The following is a 22,443-nucleotide window of genomic DNA, read 5'->3' on the forward strand; positions in this document are numbered from 1 at the left end:
AAAAATAAAAGTTTTAAATTGTTGGTATTCATGAATTGCGTCACGTTGCGTTCTTTGTACGTCCCCTCCGGTGTGTAACACAATTTTAAGTTCTCGCTTCTTTAAGTTCTTCGCTAAGCCTAAATAAATACTTCTCACGAGCGCGCGAGTTCGCCAATTTCCATAATAACTCGTTACCCGCCCAGTTAATGATGAAATAACTTTCGCGTTCTAATTCTAATCGGATTGTTACTTCTCGCTAAGTCAGCGAACAATTAGCGAGGGGCCACATCAATTCGGTTGAGCAAATAGAAGGTCTCTCTCTGTTTCTCTCTTTCTCTCTCACTCGTTCGCTCTCCCTCTCTCTCTCTCTCTCTCTCTCTCCCCCCCCTCCCTCTCGCTCTCTGTCCGCTTATTTTCCGCGGTAAATATGGCTATCAAACGTCACGCTTTTCTCTTTTTCGGCCGCAATATACGACGCGGATCGCGTATTTCTATTCCCGCACGTCATGTCCGACTCGTTAGTAAGGTAACTGCAGTGACAGCTCGCTCGGTTATTTCGACATTATTTGGTGATAACAGTGCAGACGAAGAATTGAATGCGCGCGTCAAGAAAAACGTATTTTTTCAAATGTTACGGAAAAGCCTATAGAAATAATATGATTTCTTTGTCAAAAAATTAAATAAAAAAAGTGTAAGTTCGTTTAAAATTCTCAGAATCAGAGTCAGAAATTCTAGAATTCAATGCTTCTGCTTTGTAATCATCGCGTTAATGTAAAAAAAAATTATAGAAAACATTATTATGACATTTATATTTGAAGTATTAACAAAGTTAAGAAAAAATATTCTTTTTTAAAATTGCTAAACTGTGAAAAGAAAGAAATCACACGCGAGGACAAAGTCATGTCTGGCGGAGAATCTTTTAAATCTAAAAAGATCGGCATTTAATCACTTGCGAGAAAGTGTCACAACCATCATTCTCCTTTACTCGGATATACCCTCGCATTTCTCATGTGTTTCTATAGAAGCCGATGATCTTACAAAATACATACGTATTTCTACGAGTGCGAGCTCATGAAATTAAATAAACCGAAGTCAAGTGTAGTTCCTCTGTCGGCGCGTTCTCGCCCCGCCCTTTTCGCGGCAATCCTTTTCTTCTGCGCGTCACGCACCTGCTATACCACGGGACGAGAGAAACTCGGGTCTATAGTCATAATAAAGTTGCGTCTCGTTGTAACGCCGAGGGGACGAGGATGCGATACGCCGCGCGGGGAGGGGGGGGGGAAAGGAGGAGCCGCGGGGAAGCAACGGCGGGCAAGGTGCCGCGCAATTACAAAGCTGCATAATTGCAACGTGCTGCAGTAGTAAAGAGAAAAGAAAGGGGGGAAAAGGAAGAATCGACCGGTGCGTACGCGCGCGCGTAACATTGCTTTATTAACAAAATGGGATAATGCCACGGTGTGTGACAAATTGGGAGCAACGCACGGCGGCAGCGGCCGGAAAAGCCAATGCATATTCATAAAACGACCGTCGGTGGGACCGCCGCTGCCGTCCCGTTCTCTCTCTCTCTCTCTCTTTCTGTCTTCACTTACATCGCTATAAACACACGGCCGAGCACACGGCAAGTCCGCGTTCACACGTGCGATCTTAACCCGCGCGAAGAGAACGCTCAACAATCTAGGAAAGCTGATATCACCATCGTCTTTTTCGTCGCTAATCGTCGAGAGACAATGCCGCGCGCCGATTGTGCGCTTGGTGCATATCGTTGACTGACTTCTTCGACAATAAAGCAGAAACTCTCTCAGGAATAACCATCGTAATTTTTCATTGTCGCGGTTTCTCCGGAAACCTAGCGCGAGATTGTGTCTTATTTATTAGAAAACATGCTAAAGGACGGTTTGGTCAATATTAAGTATGTTACCGACAAAAATCGGGAAGACGCGCATTTCGTATACGAGCGGAACGCGCAGAAAAAGACGCGGTCCCGCTCGACCGCTTTTTCCGTTCGTTCTTCGTTACGAGCGCGTGCCGGCGGCCTATTTTCGACCAAGCCACCTGCACTTTCCAAAATAATGCCGAGTTTTTCTGGAATCGCGTCGATCGGATTTTCGGCGCGAGGTGATGAGCGCACCTGTGACTCCGGCATATTGGGTGGCCCAGATCGCGAGCGTACCGTAATTTTACGAGCGGCATACCCTGCTCTCTCTCTCGCTATCAAAGCTTTAATTAATCAACCCATTAACCACGATTTGATTTCTGATCAAAAGAGCCGCGATCGTTGATCGATATCTTTATTGCGCCGCATACGCGTTTGCGTGTTTAAAATACAGCCCTTTTGACTTTTCTAATTAATTTCAGTACTTTACTCGTGTATATCACATAATATCTCGTCTCGGCATCGCTGTTTGCACTTTCTAATGGAGATTTTTATGTCGAACAATAAATTACACGATGACTCTTTCGAGCGAGTGTGTCAATATTTTATTATGTTCAGAAACAAAATTTCTTCCGGATAAGATAAAAAGCGTATAAAAATAAGAAGAATACGGTAATATATGCGACTGAATATATTCTGTACATAAAAGAATATATACGCTCATTTTTTCTAATGGCAAAACAATCGCATATCTTGAACTGAATTAAAATTCTTTTTTATCTTCATTTTTATTCGTTTTTAACGAATTTTTTAATCTTCTCTCTCTAATATTTTTAAAAAAGTATTTCTTTAAAAAGTAATTTTTATAGTAATATGATCAAAACTTGAACACATTAAACAGCTGAGATAAAGTTCAGTCTTTAAATTTGGTGAAGCCGAATGGTGCATTGTGTCTTCCGATAGCATACATTCCATGCCGTAACGCAATAATTGCGTACTGCCAGATGAATATCTGAGACTGCAGAACGGGGACTTTATGCCGACGAACGCCCTTATACATAGTTGCGGTAAGGAACGATCGAGGCTCGCGAGATAGCGGGCGACAACGAGGAGGAAGACGACGACGACGACGATCGGCAATCGGTATATAAGTCCTTTGTCCTCTCGCTTCGCGCTCGCGCTCGGTTTCCCTTTTTCTTTACAATCCCGCGGACTTTGCCGTCGCGTTTAGAAAGGTCGGCCGTTTCTAAGCGCTTAGTCGCGCGGATGGGGCTTATGGGGCTTGTGCATGTAATTAAAAGAATGCGACGTGCCACGCGAGCACGAATGTCCGCGAGTTTACGACGTGACGCGCGATTGTGGATAGGTCCAACGTGGAAATGCCGCGGCGACGACTGCGACGGTGCCACGATCGCGCGGAACCGACATCGGTGACTTCGCGAATACACTTCGCCCACGGGCTCTTCCCGTTCGTGCATCTCGTTCACGTGCCTCCCCGGCACGAAGATTCGCCGGGTGGCGCGTGTCACGCACGATCGCATACCTGCATAATTAAGAGGTCCGATAAAAACGCCAGTTCATGCGAATAAATAAAGATTTACTTGTTGTTTAATTGTGTCCAATTTAGTTTCAAGTAGGAGCTACTTTAACGGACAGATTTGATTGCATAAGACATTGAAATTAAAAAAATGACAAAAAACGAAAAGCTTTCTCGATGTCTCTTCATAAAAATTATTCTTTCTAAAAATGATTTATTCGAAAAGTCTGCTTGATCGAGTAGATAAGAAAGTGGTACTGCGATATTTGCCGCATCATGCTCGCAGATGCATCAGAAAGTTGAATAATACGTCGTAGAAAAAAAGAGATGATATGGCAGATAATTGTACTACTTATTGGCCACTGCAATACGTGTATTTGATATAAGGCAAATCCCTAAAGATACGTTGAATTATTATACGATTGAAATATCTTATGATCCCTTAATCGCTAAAAACAAATATTACATGCATACATAGAAAGATCAATTTCTTTTTTCAATTTAACATGCTTATGTTCAATGATATTCACGATATTACAAAATGATATAAGGTGTCCGGAAACTAACCTGCACTACTTCCTGAAGTGATTCGGGATCTGAAAAGAAAGAAAAAAGCTATATAAATATATGATCGAAAAATTATTTGTTTTCGAGTTATAGCCATTTATATGTTAAAAATCGTAATAATAATCGTAATAAATTATGATTATTATGATTATGATTACAAAAAATAAACTATGATTTTTTTAAGTTATAGCCACTTTTATGTTTAAAAAAATTGTAATTTATTTTTCGGAGTCATAATCATAATAAATTATAATTACGACCTTGAAGAGTCTATTAAAAAGAGTAGTGTGGATGAGTTTTCGAACACCCTGTGTGTATGTACAGGGTGCATCTGAAATAAGATAACAAATTTCGAGGCGAGCTCCCGACACTAAAATATAAAAAAAAAGTTCATATGTCCGCATTATTAGAGATACAGCTCAAAATATTCATTAATAAGTGAAAATAAAAAAGTAATATTTATTATTATTTAATATTATTTATTTTAAATTCTTAATTAAAGCAAATGTTCGAAGTATCTCCCATTTGATTGAATATACACTTGAACACGTCGGGTTATGAAATGTCGCACTCTTTCAAAGATCCCGGGGCAGTTGCAAATAGTTTCACAAGCAAGGATGCGTTGGCGTAGCACATCTTTGTTAGCAATTGGAACTTCATAAATTAAGGATTTTAATTAAAGACCCCCTTCCCCCTCAGTTCCACGACGGCGGCTAATATTTAAACTTTTTTTTTTAGCTATAGCTTAGTAACATTGGGTTTGCGGACATATGTTCATATGAACTATTTTTATGTTTGGTGTAGGAAGCTCGCCCCCGAAATTTGTTATTTCAGCTACACCCTGCATGTACATATACATATATACATACATATATATACACTCATATATAAATTATCTTTTTAGGTATTAAAATTTTCGTATAGACGTTGTAAAGATTCTAAAATGCATCGCCGCTCCTCTTACAAACTCCTTTTACAAAACTGCGTTTCTTTCTTTTGTTGCAATAGACGTACAGAGTACCGAAATGTAGCTAATCGTATACCTATAGTGAACCTAATGAATATTATACAAGGAGAGAGATACCTTATGGATTTCATGATTATTGTACAATTGAAGAGATACGATCTCAATTCTAACACAATATAAGTTACAAAACTCTTATTATATAACAGTTCTATAATATATTATAAAACAAATATTAATTATATTAGTTATAAAACAGCTATAAAACTGAAGTTAACAATGTTAAAGTACATAATTTAAACTGCTAACTCATATTATAATGATAATAATATGAGAATATAGCATGTTAATTGTGTAATGTAAAGAAATAAAATTTTGTACAAATTACATTACATTATTAAATATAAATAATTTGTACAAATGTTTTACATTTTACATGTTTTAAATTCAGTATATGTATATATATATATATATATATATATATATATATATGTATATATATATTTTGACAAGCATCTAACAATGCGTCAGAATTGATGTTTACTGAAATAATACATTTTTAATGCATGTATTTTTACAGATTCGTGTGTAACTGATTATGATTCAAATGTAAATATAATAATTAATAAATTTCATAAATTTGGAATCTCATAACTTTTTAATTTCTTTTTTTTTATCAAAGCGTCACTGATTCAAAATGTAAATAAGTATCACAGGATTAATTGCTAATAAAGAATATTTTAAAAAGTAACATGTATGTATACTGTTAGCATCTAATGCGTTCAGCTTATCTTGATCATCTGAATGCATGTATGTATATTAATTAATTTTAGCCGACTAAGCGATATCCATTCAAAACAGATTAAGATCTAAGAAATAAATTTAACATTACGTTATAAGCAAAACTTAAAATATATATGACAAAACTGATTATTACGTTAGGTGATAAAAACAGCGTTCAATTTAAAGTTTTTTTTTTTAGATACAACTTATACGACAAATCTTTAAATTAGCAATTTTTTTCTACATATAGAACAAAAATCAGATAATTTTCAGCTCTGAGGAAATTCAAAAGCAAAACTTTTTGATTATCAGATTCGATTCGGTGAACAGAAACATCTGTTAGTATTTAAAGATAAATCTAGAATTATACGCAAGCTGAAAGAGAGCGTAGTCATACAGAAAAAATTTAGACTTCTATAAAAAATAAGAGACAGTGGTACCATCTATAAGTACCTAAGAATAGATAATTTTGTGCGGAATTGTGACAGCCAATAGCATTTGTAGGAATCATCACAAAGAGTTAGATATCTCCTACAAACTGTTAATTGTCACTGATCTGTTGTTAAAACACATAAAAAAAGCAATACCATTGGGGTGTTCCATGGGATTTTAATAATTAAATATGTTATTACATGTTGTATTGATTTTTATCAAAAATGATAGACGGCAGTGCGATCTGCAAGCGCCTGGAGACAGATAACTTCATGCGAGAATAAGAGCCAATAGTATTCGTCCGAATCGAACAATGCGCTGAAGGCTATGTACGTGTTTCCTACAGACCGTATCGACATTTGTCACTCACGTGCTCTTGAGCGAGGTACACAAAAGGCAAGAAAACAAGTTCGCCCCATTTGGTAAGATGTAGAAAACACGTTGATATTGTAAAGCAATTAATTATTGTAATAATATAATAATATATAAGACAAAAGTGCCGGAATGTATCAGTTATCATGGCAAACTTCTTTTCAATATTTCATTTTTATAAGTTCGATATTATTTCCAGCGCAATAAAACCACTGTACGTATGCATTATAATATGTTCGAGTGAGTTGTCATAAAGATTATATTCTTTCTCTCAAAACTTGACAATAGTTATTATTTATATACTAATTATCACATATTATTACGTTAGTACATAGAATTACATGCTATCATATATTAATAATTTAGTGAGCATATATGAGTAAATAAAATTAATGACAGAATCAATTATTCTTAGAGAACTAAATTGTCGTTTCGATTAAAATAATATTAAGAGATTTATTTATAAAATGAATACTCGTAACATCTGATTCTACGATACTTGATTCACTTACAAAATTTTGATAAGATTTTAATAAGAACCGACTGAGTTATAAATACGAGTATATTCAAAAATCGTTTGATTTTTGTGTCCTTGTGCCGGACAAGTGTTATACAATAAACATCCCGATTTTCTCCTTTAAAATCATTAGAGAGAGAGAGAGAGAGAGAGAGAGAGAGAGAAAGAGAGAGAGATATTAACTTTCTAATTCTTAGATTTGCATTGTTCTTAAAATTACGACAAATATTTTAAGAGAAGGTTTATAGTACATTCATATTAAGTATTGACTACTTGTATTAATGCTAACTATATTCTAATTTTGTCAAAAAAAGAGACAATTATTTTTTTTATTATTTTTTTATTATATTCTGTTGTGTTTTATGACTATTTTCACTCTACTTTATGACACTTTTCACATTTATACTGTGATAATTATTCCCCTTAATCCGATTTTTCTTCAATCTTTTCTTCAGATTAATGCCTCTAATTTTAATAATGTAATAAATATGAGTTATTCGACAAATATAGTGCATTTCACAATTATCTACAATGATAACATTATTACTTTCAGGCATCGTGATTACGACTAAGGGAATCAAGAAAAGTGCAATTTCGTCTATTTGTCTTATCTAAAAGAAAAAATTAAATAATATTTTACTTTATGATGGGAACAATGCAAGTAACAATCGTCGCAATTATCTTGTTATGTAAGTTAATTTATATTTCCAAATATGTATAAATATATATGTTTTTCTTTTTGGCAGTTATTTTATAATTACAAATTTTTAATGGAAAATAATATCTTTATCTTTTGCTAAATATGTCAAAACATAAAATAACATATACATTCATATATGATGTTTTGATTTATTACATGTATATTGGATTTTTTATTTAATTAATAAAAGATTAATAAATATAAATTTCCTCTCGTTAATAAACTTAGTTTATTGTTTATTTTTCTATAATTTAATTTTCTTAATTTAATTACAGAATAGTTCAATGAGTTCAATCTATGTACACTAAATTTCTGTTTCTAACCAAATTATAATTCTCTAAACTAAGAAATAATTATTAATTCAGATATCTTGATGAGAAGTATAATTATTTTTTAAATTATTTTTCTAGATGCTCTGACACAGATATTCCTATCAGTATTATCAAATAATAAATTTCAAGTGAAGTATGATGAAAATATGAATCAAGCTCACAAGGAAAATTTACAAATCATGATTGCAATAAAGAACCAAAAATTGATTTCTCTTTGGTTAGGAGTTATTATGAGCTCCATGATTTATCTATGTGTTCATATATTCTGTCACGTTAGGTAAATTGAATTCTCTTATTATATAACATATAATTTATCATCTTTACAGCTTTAATAAAAATTTGTATACACTTTGTTTAGAATTACGTAAAAAAAAAGAATTAAAAATACGGAACAAAATGATATTAAAAACCTATTATATAGCTTTTTAATTAAATTTAATAAATTGAACATACATAAGAACTTACGTATTCTTGTTAAATGTAACTATGTGATTTTATCTATACACCAAACAAATTATTTCTTTATATCTTGTTAAAGATATATTAAAATACGTTCTTTTGTTAGATACAGAATAAATCTAAGGATAAAAATTGACAGAAAAAATTTAACAAGAACACGTATGTTCAATTTTTACTAATGTATTGAATATGTAACTATATATACATAAATTATATTTAATTAGGCATCTCCTGCGATACCCTCATCTTGAGATACGGTACGACTGTTTGTAGCAACACTTGAAAAAGTTACTCACTTGGATTTTTTGTGAAACACACTGCAAAAAAATATATATATATGATAAAAATATATATGTATGAATGTTACATAAAGTATCAGATATAACAAGAAATCATAATTAGGTATTGATAAAAAAAAAGCAGGCAAACGTGAGATATAATAAGAAAATATGCTTAAAAATAACACCGATATAAAGTCAACGAAATAAGAAATTAAAGCTAATTTTACTAGATTTCTGTGTTACAATAGAATCACAATTTACATTTTACTTGTGCTCACATAGTATTAACAGTATTAATACTAATATTGAATAATACTGACAATATCAAAATCTAGCAACGATAATGTATAAATTTTTTATATACAATAATCATTAACATGCGAACATCTATACATAAACTTTGCATAAATTGCAAATGCTAGATTTTTTTAAGTAAGGTAATTTTTATTAATTAAGTATTTAATTAGGTAGTTTTTTGACGAACACATCGTGCCTTAGAATAAATGACTACTTATATGACACGTTTTATATTACACGATTTTTGTTTACATACGTACATTTTTTGATAGCTTTACCTGTAATAGTTGCATGATAGAAATGTAAATATTTTTTATCAATTTTGTATAAATTCATAATAACAATGGAAATATAAATACATTTGTTTCAGCATATATATATATGTGTGTGTAATATAATAAAAAAAATATCCTGTGTATTATTATATATATATATAATATAGTATAATATAAGTATAACTATACATATATATTTTTAGAAAACTTACAATGGTAGGATAAGATGTCATTGCAATTTTTTTATCTACGCATTTGTTTCAGCATATATATATATATATATGTGTGTGTAATATAATAAAAAAAATATCCTGTGTATTATTATATATATATATAATATAATATAATATAAGTATGACTATATATATTTTTAGAAAACTTACAATGGTAGGATAAGATGTCATTGCAATTTTTTTTATCTACGCAATAATTAGTGTTGCATCTCGATTATTAGTAACATCATTATTTTAAATATCAAAATCGTAGAATTTTATTTTATATATATACATACATATAGGGACGCAAAACTAATTATTGCGTAGATAAAAAAAATTGCAATGACATCTTACCATTGTAAATTTTCTAAAAACAAAAGCTAAACAATTATAATGCAATGTCAAAGATATGATTTAATTTACTACATGTAGATTCCGTTTTATGCTTTTAATTTAGTCCACAATCTCTAACTATATTGTCTATAATCGCGTCACGTGATTCCTTACTTCTAGAACAGCCGTCAGTCTGTTTGCACGTGTCGGGACCTTGTGTATCTTTTCTATAATAAAGTTGTATTCTTCACAAAAATCCATGTCTCAACAAGCAATCATTACAAATTATTATCTTTATGATATTAATTTCTTGTAAGATAATTTAAGATCAAATAGAAATATCTATTACTCTCGAAGATATAAAAAAAAAAAAGTTAAATCCAAATAGCTAAACGAAATAAAATCATATATAATTTTTATCTTTTTCAAAGAATGCGTTGCTTGATAAGACAACTTGTCAACGTTTAAGAATTAAGACTTTCATATGGCAAACCAATAGAACTTGTAGAAATGGACTATCAGCTTTAAGAAATACGTATGTATCTTATACCTGTATTAGACTAGAGATTGAGATTGAAGTGAAATTTGACCAATCAAAGCAAAGTTCACTAGACTTGAGATTGGTTTTCTTTCTTCTGATTGGTTAGATTCTAATCCAATCACAATCTTTAGTCTAATATGGGCATTACAAACTGAATATTTATTAGTCATTTCATACCGTGCCATACGAGAAGGACGTAGAAACAGTGTCATATTTGGTAAGACAGATAAATTAATATTAGTTTACTTCCATTTTTGCATCTAGACCAAAAATAACATCTTAATATATTATTTTACCCAATCTTTGGTGACAAATGTTCCTGTTATCATTTCTTGTAATCTTTGTTGAAATAAAGCTGCTAATATACAGATACATTTAATATATAGATCTTGTACTCCAATCCGTAACAATGTGTTACAAAGTGAGTTCTCTCAAAACTCAAGAATATCAATAATGACCATTAATTCTCATATATTTCCTTAAATTTAGCAATGTTTTATTACGTATTATTATATAATAATGGCAAAGTCAGTATAAAATTGATGATAAAATCGATTATACTTCAAAAAAAGTATAAATTTTAGTCCATCTTGCAAAAACGATAGTCAACAATTATATGTAATAAATATTAATGATGATTTTAAAAAGATAATCGAATACGTGTTGTGCATTACTTTTAATTCGCGTGACTCTTCGTTAAGCAACCTTAATACAAGTAACGTAGTAATTAAACCAAATTATAATCCTATTCCTGTCTTTACACTGCATCTCATTATATTTTGTAATTATTTTATTTCATAATAAATGTTTCCTTCAATCTTTTTAGATTTTCTTCTTTAGAATTCATTTTTATTATGATATTTCAAAATAATCAGACTGTTTATTTCAGATAATTCATACAGTATTGCGATATTGATCACAATTATAAAATCAAGAGAAGAGCTATCTAGCTAAGCTTTTTAAAGGAAACAAAGTTAAACAAGTCAAATCTTACATTATGATACAATTACGGATTCTTACATTTACGACTTTAATCATTGGTAAGATAAAACTCACATCGTTTAAAATACATGCTTAATCTAATACACAACTGTGTAATTGTAATATTCAACATACAACTTCAATTAATAATTGAAAAAATTTATATAAGAATATTGTTCTCTAAAAAATTGATTTACTGACATTTTTTTAACCAACTTATTTTCTATAAACTTTTATTTTCAAAAACAGTGAAAATATTCTAAAATAACAAATAAAGGACATGCTGCAACAGTGGTCTAATCCGCATTTTGTAAAGATAAAAATAAACTTTAAAATTAATAAAAAAATACATTTATTTCTATCAATATCACACATTCGGCTACGATTAGCCCATTATTGCACCAAGCTCTTCAAATATTTATTATTAACAAACTCTCTTGTAACTAATTTCTCAGTAAGTAGGCATTACTAATTATAAAATATTATTATTCTAGATACCATAACACAAAATATTACATTAGTGTCGAGTAAGACGAACGAATCAGTAACTACAAATGAACATGACATCACTAAAATGAATATTATGTCTAGATAAATTAAAGCATATAATTATATTACTTTTTATAGTTGTTCAAATAATAATATGTGTAATTTTATTTCTAATTTTGAACAAGTAAGTCAAATTCTCTTAATACAAACGTATACACTTATTAATTTTATATATTCAATTATATTAAATTCAAATTTATAATTATAATTACACGAAAAATTGAAAGTAAATTCCGAAATCTTAAGATAATACTAAACTTCTATCTTTAGTAAATTAAAAATTTTTAACATTAAAAAATAAATAATTAATAAAGTTTTTGATAATTACTAAAAGTAATTGTAAATTTAAAAATTAATAAAACTAATGTTAGTAGCATTCGTAAAATGCAAGTAAAATTGATTATTTATATTAATAAATTATCAGTTAATTACTATATATAGTAAACATATCTTTAAATAAGTAAAGATGTCAAGCTAAAAACATAAATTAAAAATAAATGAATCTCTCTCTCTCTCTCTCTCTCTCTCTCTCTCTCTCTCTCGATAAATTAATTGATAAAAAATATATAATTGCATATAAAAGCGTATAATTTTACGTTGTTAAACATTGTTTTGGAAATCTAATTGTTTAATTTTTTCTAATTAATTGTACAGGCATTAACTACTATTATTAATTAATTTATTCATAATAAATTTTTATTTCCATTAAAATTAAATTTCTTCAAAATAATCTAATATTAACAAATAAATCTTTATTAGTTAGATACAATTAATTACAAATTGTTATTTTTCTTTTAGATATCGTATCAAAAAAGGTAACATCACAATTTACGAATAATACAGATATAATAAACAGTACAGAGTACGATGATAAAAATAATACACAGCATATTAACAAAGAGAAAGACAGTGACGATGAAGATATTTTGATCATCATTATTATATTAATCATTTGTACAGCCCTAATCGTTCCACAAATAGCAATATATATGTATCAAAAGTAAGTTAAATATTTCCTTAACATATCTGTTTATAATTACATAATTAATTAATTCATATGTATGCTAAATTTGTAGCTACGTAATATCATTTTAAAAAATTCATAAATATAATGCTAACAATATTAGACTCCTGTCATCATCTATCGTCATTTATTAAAATTTTCATGTATAAGAAATCACTAGACAATTCTTGTTATTTGTCATTAATTGTAAATGATTATTAGTATCTGATAATTACATTTATATATAGATTCAATGAAAGAAATGACAACCATAGAAATATAAATCCATGGAGTTATTATAACCCATGGTTTCTATTAAATTATCTTACAAGTCTCCCTGCAAATATGGCTAATGCTGAATCTATTACAATGCAACATATAGACGCGTAAGTGACAAGAAGCAATGTAGCCATATGGAGGAATACGATATAACGTTAAATACTCTAACGAGAAATATGCGATAAACAAAATATGAAGACATATATATAAATTTATATATATATGTCAGTTAAAGAACGTATTAGGTGTTTGCAATCCGTGTATAAATACACGATCTGGCGCATTCTCTTTAGCGCCGAGATAAAATCATCTACGGTTGTGTTATCCCCGAACCTTCTAATGTATTTGTTAGCATTTTTTAATTATAAATTTAAAAACATTTCTAAAACCAAATTTGGAATTTAGGTTTCTATTATTTTTGTAAGTTTTATTCATTATTAGATATTATCTTATTTCTTCTCAGGTACCAATATGTATTGTTTATCAACTTTAATTATTTATTATACTACTTTAAAAAGCAGTAATATATAAATATAAAGATAAACTTAAATTTATGTATTACTGTATAAATTTTATCTTCCATTTATCTCGCTATTCTTCGTGTTCGTATGTAATTTCAAATTTAATTCTATTTTATTCGTGAAAGACATAAAATGCATTTGACACATTATTTTATTATTAATTGCTAATTGCTACTTATTGTATATAAGATATCCGATAGCGAGCTGGTTTTAAACTTGACTTTTTAGAATGTAATGGATTCGTCTCTTTATGTATCATTTATGTGCGTATCATAATATAATTATACGTATATATTATATTATTATAATTATATTATTATAATTTATACAAAATTAATAATTATGTTACAAATTATAATAATCAATAATCTACTTTTTATGACCGCTGTGTTTCACCTGAAACCAGAACAGTTGTAACTATAAATTCAACAATATATAATTATAAATGCAGCAATTCATTAAACTGCAATTTTGATGTTATGACAATTGACAAAATGAACATGCAATGTCTTATTATATCTTTTCATAATATATGCAACAACTAAATGACTGACTTATATAAAAAATCTTGCGCTTTGATTTAATAGACATAAAAGTTAATCAATATTAGACATAATAAATCTAAGATTTGTTAACATAAATAAATCTTCGATTTATTAAAATTGGTTACAAATAAAATTGGTTAAATAAACATATAACTGTCGATATACTTAAAATAAATCTTATAATTCAACATATTATTCCAAGTTCAATTAATGTCAATAAATTTTTAAATAATAATTTTAAGTGCAAAATTTCATCATAATAAAATAAAAAATCTTAAATTTAGTTAATTTGAAAAAATGTATTTATTAAGTTATAGTTTAAGTTTTACATAAATAGTAACTCATGTATTTTAGAGAATATATTGACGATGCAATTTTATTTCAATTACTTGTAAATAAAGTTTGGATTTGAAAATGGTTTAAGATTCAATACTGTTATGACTAAAAACCTATGACTTCGTAAAAAAAATATAAATAAACTTTAAAATGTATTCAAATTAAGAATTTTACTTCTTCTCTATAGAAAATAATTGAGTAATAAAATTTTTACGTTTCAAAGAGGATTTCAGTCGCTCATCGATTAAAAGATTGAAATGGGCCATATTATTAATTACAGATGTGGGTAATTAAATTTAAGCATTTCTTTATATTACTCCATAATAATACAACCAATATCAAGCAACTGCAACATATATATATATAAATATATAATTTAAATATACATACATTTACATATATAATTCTTTCCTTTCAGTCTGAGTATATCCAGGAGCGCAATGGATCACTAATTGTAAGCGCTGAGTAAGTTCTTGTCTCTTATTGGTATATTTCTCTAAACCTAGAAGTATAGACCAAACAAATGCAAGAGCTGAGCACTCAGGTTGCGTTCCTGGATGCACCCAATACTAGTATTTACAAGAAAAGAAAAGACAATGCATAGAGATGTCTTTGTCACACAGTTTCTTTGTCAACTGGTTAACCTCATGCCAGAAATCGAATACCTGGTCTAGATAGATATGTTAATTGTGTAGGAAAGACTTACTACTGATTTTTAATAAACGGTGACTTTACAAATCCGCAATATATTTTCAAGATTTGAAAATAATCTATCAACCTCATGGTGCCACAAGTTTGTGAAGCTCTTGTAATTCACGGCAAGAATTTGTAGAGGTTAGGTTAAATTTTTAAGATTTTTGTTTTTATTACAAAAATATAAAATATTATAAAACGTATTATTATATAAAATGTCAGCACCACTCCATCCTGTCTCTCAAAAATAAATTATTTCAATACAAACAATAATATGTAAGTATATATATGGATTGCATCAAATGCTGTGACTGATTGGCAATTGTTTTCGTTTAGCTTATTTATCGTCGTGTACCATTCTTTGATGCAACAACAGAATATCATTTTCACATGAAATATTATAAGTCGAATCGCGTAACATCGAAATAAATGCTCGCGACTCGAGATTTAATTTTATAAAGCCATCAGGAGTTCCACGGCGTATACAGGCGACAAGCTACATAACATAATCACGTGGCGAACAGGACGTCTGCCATGAGTGCCACGTGCCATGGAAGAGGGGTAGGTAGTTCGTTATTGCTCGCAGCTCGTAGCTCGCGATTTTCGGCTCGCGGTTCATGTTTCGTCATTCCCGTTCGTTGTCGATAAGCAGATCGCGAATCAAAAGGCTTGCCGAGCCACGGGTCAACAAATCAAAACAAAATATTACTCAAGCTTGCCCAAACTTGTCCATTAGCTTCGTTTCTTCATCCATTTTTTTCAAACAGGAGATATATTTACAAGCCGTGAATTAACGTAAACAAGAAGCATAAACGAGCTACAAGTAACACGTCGTGAAATCTATGTGATTCTCCGGCTTTCAATATAGACACACGTTTGGCTCGTGATCGAAGTTCGGCTCGATGAGTTTAACAAGGTATGTAGATCTTTACGAATCGCAACGACTTACTAATTTGTAATACCACTATAATAATAATTTGTAAAGTAAATTCCAAGTCTAAGCAACGCATTTCCTGTTACTAATTTTTAGGTTTTATTCCCTCATATCTGTAAGAACTAAATTACTGATTTAAACATACGTATACAAATCTTATAGACTTTAATTCAATAAATCTCAATGTTTATCAATATTAAATTTAAGATTTGTTATCTATAACTAAATCTGTGATTTATTGAAAATGGTCAAATCTATGTATTCAATTATCACTAAATGTAAATTCAAATGTACATTAAATCATATATAATTATACATAGAAGCTACAATCCAATTAAATTTTAATTTTTTTAATACTACGTTATTTCCATAATGACAGTATTAATTATAAAAAAAAAAAATAACAAACACTAACAAATGCTCTTATATATTCTACTTTTTTCTTCCATATATATTTCTGTTATTTTTTTCCGATCTCGTCTGTAATATGTAATATTATAAATATTTCCCTCAATTCGAATTTCCGTAGAATTTATTCATTTTTATCACCTTGAATATGATTTAAGCTGTCAGATAATATATTTTTCATTATTCAAATATCCAAAATACATTATTAATTTTAGTTACAAATTTCAGATAATACATCATACAGTAAAATATTAATTAAGACAATTAAATCAAGAAAAGTGTGATTTTTTTCTACTTAAGTGTAGTGGAAGAAAGATCTGAATGTTCTATAATTCTAAATTATGTCACTATCACTATGGATCATCATATTCACTATTTTAATTTCCGGTAAAGTAATTTATATTGCTATATTAAAAAGGAATAATGCTTTATAGGATTATTATTCTCTTAATTGTAATACTTCGAATACGCGCGCGTGGCAGGTAATATTACTATATGTATATTATATTTTTGAATAATCTCTTTTAATCTATTTTTGAATAAAGTTATAAAGGGATATATGCATATAAAAAAAATAATTGTTGATATGCAATTGATACATAATATTAAATCGTAAAACATCTTTTAATGAAAACAGTAGCATATTTAAGATTATAGACCAATATTATAAATAAACTATTACGTATAAAACGTCGAATTATAGAGAATTAAAAATGTAGACAAAGTTAAATACCTCTTTTCTCTTTGTCTAATTTAAAAATTTGTCATAATTTACATATATACAGAATAGTTCAAATAATTTAGTGTATTAAATTATCTTTTTTATTTCACTTTTAGTTATCAAAAATATAATACATAATACAGTAATAAGAAATTTATCATAAAATTTATTATAAAAAATATTAATGTAAAAGTAATTTTATTTAAAATCAACAGAAAAATTTATTCCAAATAAATTTTATATATTTAGCAATTAACAGTACTCTGCAGCTCTTTAATAAATAGTTATCATAAAGAAAATTTATTTATTAATAAAAGACGTAATTATTTACTAATTGCAATTATTTTTCTAGGTGCTGTAACAAAAAATGTGATATTATCATCAATGGATATTACGTACAGAAAAAACAAAACAAAAGAATTTTCGAATACTATATGTAAACATGAATATGTAAATTATATAATATCGCACTGGCACAATTATTTGTGGTATACTGCTGGTTTAGGAACTGGTGTACTAATAATGTTAATTATACATTTCAATTTGTATCGCCGAGTTTGGTAAGTACAATTCTTTTGCTATCATTTTCATAATAATATTTTCATAATTTTTAATTTATTAATTCATATGTAATTAGTTTATAATAATATAAATAGTACATATATATTAAAAAAAAAAGTGAAAATATGGGACAAAATAATATAAAATTATTGCTGCAAAACATCTTGAAAATTTGTACCCAATTATTGTAGCATACGTTTTTATAATAACATATCTTATATATGTAATTTCATATTATTTCTTTTATATAATTTCATTTTTATCATTCTATGTGTAAAAAGAGCATTAAAATAGTTATAAATAATAACAATTTACAATTATTAATATTATTATATAATGTTATTATATTTTTATTATATACTACTGCAATGATTTGGCTGTTACTTCGTTACTTCATATATATTTTTTGTTTAATTAGCTGTCCTAATATTCATATCTTAAAACGTATTCGGAGCTGCTTCCGGACCGCTTGGCGCCATTTCATTATTTGGTTTCGTCACTTTTGCCTTGGTCAACCAGGTATAAATGAATATTCCCTTTCGACAGACAATATCGAAACTGTCAGAAGACGAATAAGGATAAATACACACACAGTGAGTAAAACGTACAGTGCGTAAAGTGTATATATATATATATCAATTAAAAAGATTTTTAATTAATACATTGTGATAGTTCATTATTTTGCTATACAATTTTTATATTATGTTACTCTTGTTATTAATTGTATCATTGTGAGTTTCATTTTAATTTTATATATCATACCATTGAGAATAGTCCAAAAAAATGTTTACCGTCACGTAATATTTTTCTATCAAACGTTAAATAATTATAATAAGTACGTATGTATTATTTTTATTTAGCGTAAAGCCTTCCTCCTTTTTCTTGTTTTTTTATTAATTACGCAAAAAAATGATTAACACTCAGTCTCTTGTCAAAGATACCGCTCGTCCCACTATCGCGACAATTCGAAAATCAGCGGCGACCTACAGACTGGTCACGTTTATCATTTCTGCATGCCACGCAGATGTCACAGTTGCCACGTTCTTCACTACCATTCACATATCAGCCGTCATCATCGGAACAATTACAAATCACAAGTCGGCAATCTTCAGCACAAGAGTTACAAATCTCACATCAACGATCTTCAACACAAGAGTCACAAATCATAAGTGAGCCACGGTCTACACCACAGTCACAACTGTTGTCTTCTGTAGCCTTACAGCAGCCCAATCTTATACATATCTCACGGCAATCATCATTACCATCACCTTCAGAGCTAGGTTAAGTTTAATTACCAAGTTTAATTTTGTTATACACATTGCTATCGACACACATTAATATTGAGGCGTAGTGGCTCAAATTTAATCTTTCTCTTATTATTTTATATCATAGAGCGTGCTTTTTAATTTTCCTCATATTCAAATAATTGTTAGATACGCAAAAATTATTATTAATAATCATTAGTTATGCAAAAATTGTTATTATTAATAATTGATTTTTTGTCCACAGTTAAAGTCAACCCTGCAAATATTTATCCGGTTTCCGCACAGATATATACGTGTGCCATATCAACCATGATTGCAACATCGACCGTGACTCCGGCAAGGATTAGTTCTACCGTGTTAGTACCAAGTTCAATTTTTATTGTGTTATTATTAAAACGCATTAATATTTACGTATTGATTTTAAAACTGATTCATTTTATTAGAATTTTTACATCTTAAAGCCTTTTAAACTTCTTTATTCTTTTTATCATCATTAATCATAAAATTTGTTTATAATACTAACAATAATTTTTGTTTTACACAGGCCTGCTGATGAAGATTTTGTAACTCCTATTTTCTCCTTTAAATGTTAAATAATTAAACGTTATATTATTATATATGACAAACTGTAAGGTCTTACTAATTTGTGATATTGCTGTGACGATGAATTATAAAATAAGTTTTAATCCAGAAAATAAAAGTTTTTCATTATGCACAACTTTATAAAATACTATTTTCTTATTTCGTATTAATTGTTTAATGTAACAATAAAAAGAATTTTTGCGTAAATTTATAGCATTATATCTATAATGTTATATATTATATTTAACAAACATTAATTATTTTAATGTTAATATATAATTAATATATAAATTAATTTTTAAGAAATTTAGACAATACCATTCATTATACAAAACAAATCATAAATAATAAAAATAAGATTGATAAAATTGTAATTCCGATTGAAATTTAGATAATAATTTATATATAATTATATATAATTAATATATTAATATATAATATATATTCGAAATTAAATTCTTAACTATAAAAAGACATTTTATTTTTTTAATATAACAATGCATAGCGTGTAAGAAGATCTATTTGCAGCTTTTTCTAATATGAAAATAAATCATAGATGTGATCTAAAAAATTCAAATCCCTAATGTTAAATTATGTTTGAATAACTGAGGATTACTCTTGTGATTCGTTAATTTCAAAGAAAATTTTCTTTTCGGATTTTATTTAATTTATTTTTTTGCAATATTTAAAAGTTACTGTATATGTTATATATTTATCGTTCATATTTATACTCTTTCGGAGGATTATTATACGTCTAGATATTTTTATTACACGTTTCTATGTCAAAGGAATAATTTTCACCTAATTATCCACGATTTCCCCGCACATGTGCATCGACATAAAACCTCTTTATGGCCGAGCACGATGTTATCTGCGCGACAAGGCTAACGAGTTGTCTCCGAGCCCCTTCGCGCTGTTGCTCTTTATTACGATTGACCTCTCCCTCCGCCTTTCGCCGACGATCGCGGGAACTCTATCGCGAGCCGTTTCCGTGTTCTGGACCACCGGGCGAGGGGATTATCTCGGAATAGCACCGGTCGCTGCCTATAACTACCTCGCGAGCGGGATCGGCTCGTGCGCGCGGTCGTGCTTTGACAACGTTAAGTATCGTCGTCAGTCCGCGATAACACAAAGGAGCGCGCGATATCTTGCCGTGAAGGGAAAAGGAGTTTCGCTCTCTTTCTCCCTTTCTTCTTCAGCGAATCTCGGATTCAGCTCGAAGAATATGGCCCCGATCTGCCCCGAGCGATTCCGGATAGCGTAAGATCGGATATCGTACAAGCTAATGGAACAAGACGACGATTTAAAGCGTCGAGTCAGCTGATTAGACACTTGCGGTCTCGCCCTGGAAACGGAATACAGCGCCAGCTGCGCTTAAGCATTCTCCCATCTCTCGTTGACCATGTTAAACGTTTTCAACGCCAGATTATTTCCCGTGCGGATCTTTTCTTTCTCTTTCATGTTTAAACTCGATCTCAATATGTTATTACAAGCGATATTCGCGATCGTACAACTTTGTCGAGCTATTCGCTTCAAGTATACGTGATTATAATTTTCTTTCATTCTTCCAATACTGCAAAGTCTCGACAAAAGTTGAGTCTACATTCCTCGCGCAACTTTTTGCCCTAAAGAGTATACATGTAGTATTTTAAAAATCAGGATCGAAAGATGCGAGATCATTGCAAACGCGGACTTCTGATTCCTCGCCTTCGGCAAAAACCTGCGATCTTTTTTGCTTTCCTGGCGCGACTGAGACGAGAAATAGATTACGTTCATCTTCTCGAGCAAGAATAAAAAAGAAAAGTCGATATTGGTAACGCATCAATTAATTGTCATCTACGAAACACGTGAAATTCGCGCTAGCTAAACGTAGTACGGGAGATACCATTTCCGCCGTTGGCCGACTGGACGATGGTCGGAGCGAAGGCTCATGTACGACGGGTTCACCGACAATTTTATACCCGGTGGTTCATGTGAGGCCAAAGGCTAGCGAGTTATTAGCAGAAAATTACCGAGCGCTCGCGGTCTATTACGCGATACACGCCGAAGTGTCGCGCTTCGTCTCGGGGCCGTGAGAGAGTGATGCTTCGGGTATCCCGTATATACCGTGCCGCGGCCAGGAGCGCACAAGAACACAGCCCGTTTCCACAGCCACAACCATCAATCGACGCGGGATCCGATCATCCGGTATCGAATGCGATGTTAGTCATTATCGCGACCGACCGATGACGACATAGCGATGTCGAATGGACACTGCGGCTAATCCGGTCAACGTCCTTTTCCCTTATACGTGCGTCTTTCGAGAATCCGAATTTCTGCGATTACAAGAAAGAAATATCATTCCTTGAAAGAGAAGTTTTAAAGCAAAGATCTCTCGTATAATCGTATACATATTTTTTTTTACTCCTAAAACCACTGCTATTCGAGTTGTGTACAAAACTACAAAATAAAGATAGAAGCATATCTTCGATGTATCTGTTAAGTTTGTAACGCGTATTCTCGTACAACGCGGCCGTTAAATCGCCGATCTGCTATTCGCTCGCATACATCACCGGAAAGTATTCCCCGTCGCGTAATACCTCCGGTATGTCCTCGGGTATCCTCT

At 30.2% G+C, this 22,443-nt stretch overlaps 2 protein-coding genes and 1 long non-coding RNA gene across 6 annotated transcripts in view; 2 read left to right on the forward strand and 1 right to left on the reverse strand.

The window, feature by feature from the left end:
• The window catches only part of LOC105454205, a 101,431-nt gene that overhangs the window by 38,761 nt on the left and 40,227 nt on the right, over positions 1-22,443 (reverse strand). Inside the window, exon 2 of the long non-coding RNA XR_974963.1 lies at positions 3,960-3,988. This is a non-coding gene — a long non-coding RNA (uncharacterized LOC105454205). The remainder of the gene's footprint in view (positions 1-3,959; positions 3,989-22,443) is intronic.
• On the forward strand, positions 11,363-13,776 carry LOC105454204. The gene is made up of 3 exons (XM_011696675.1): positions 11,363-11,500; positions 12,789-12,990; positions 13,242-13,776. The coding sequence occupies exons 1-3, from the start codon at positions 11,458-11,460 to the stop codon at positions 13,381-13,383; spliced, it is 387 nt and encodes a 128-aa protein (XP_011694977.1). The 5' UTR covers positions 11,363-11,457; the 3' UTR covers positions 13,384-13,776.
• LOC105454202 lies at positions 15,921-19,975 on the forward strand. 4 transcript variants are annotated; one of them, XM_011696672.1, is made up of 6 exons: positions 15,921-16,283; positions 17,783-17,990; positions 18,410-18,584; positions 18,929-19,271; positions 19,501-19,612; positions 19,801-19,975. In XM_011696672.1, the coding sequence occupies exons 2-6, from the start codon at positions 17,815-17,817 to the stop codon at positions 19,847-19,849; spliced, it is 855 nt and encodes a 284-aa protein (XP_011694974.1). In that variant the 5' UTR covers positions 15,921-16,283; positions 17,783-17,814; the 3' UTR covers positions 19,850-19,975. The 4 variants fall into 4 exon arrangements, with proteins under 4 accessions (XP_011694974.1, XP_011694972.1, XP_011694976.1 ...); XM_011696670.1 differs by lacking the exon at positions 15,921-16,283 and adding an exon at positions 16,937-17,096; XM_011696674.1 differs by lacking the exon at positions 15,921-16,283 and adding an exon at positions 16,937-17,096 and having other exon boundaries at positions 18,929-19,160.

The sequence above is a fragment of the Wasmannia auropunctata genome, unplaced genomic scaffold (genome assembly GCF_000956235.1).
Source record: "Wasmannia auropunctata unplaced genomic scaffold, wasmannia.A_1.0 LD335987.1, whole genome shotgun sequence".
NCBI lineage: Eukaryota > Metazoa > Arthropoda > Insecta > Hymenoptera > Formicidae > Wasmannia > Wasmannia auropunctata.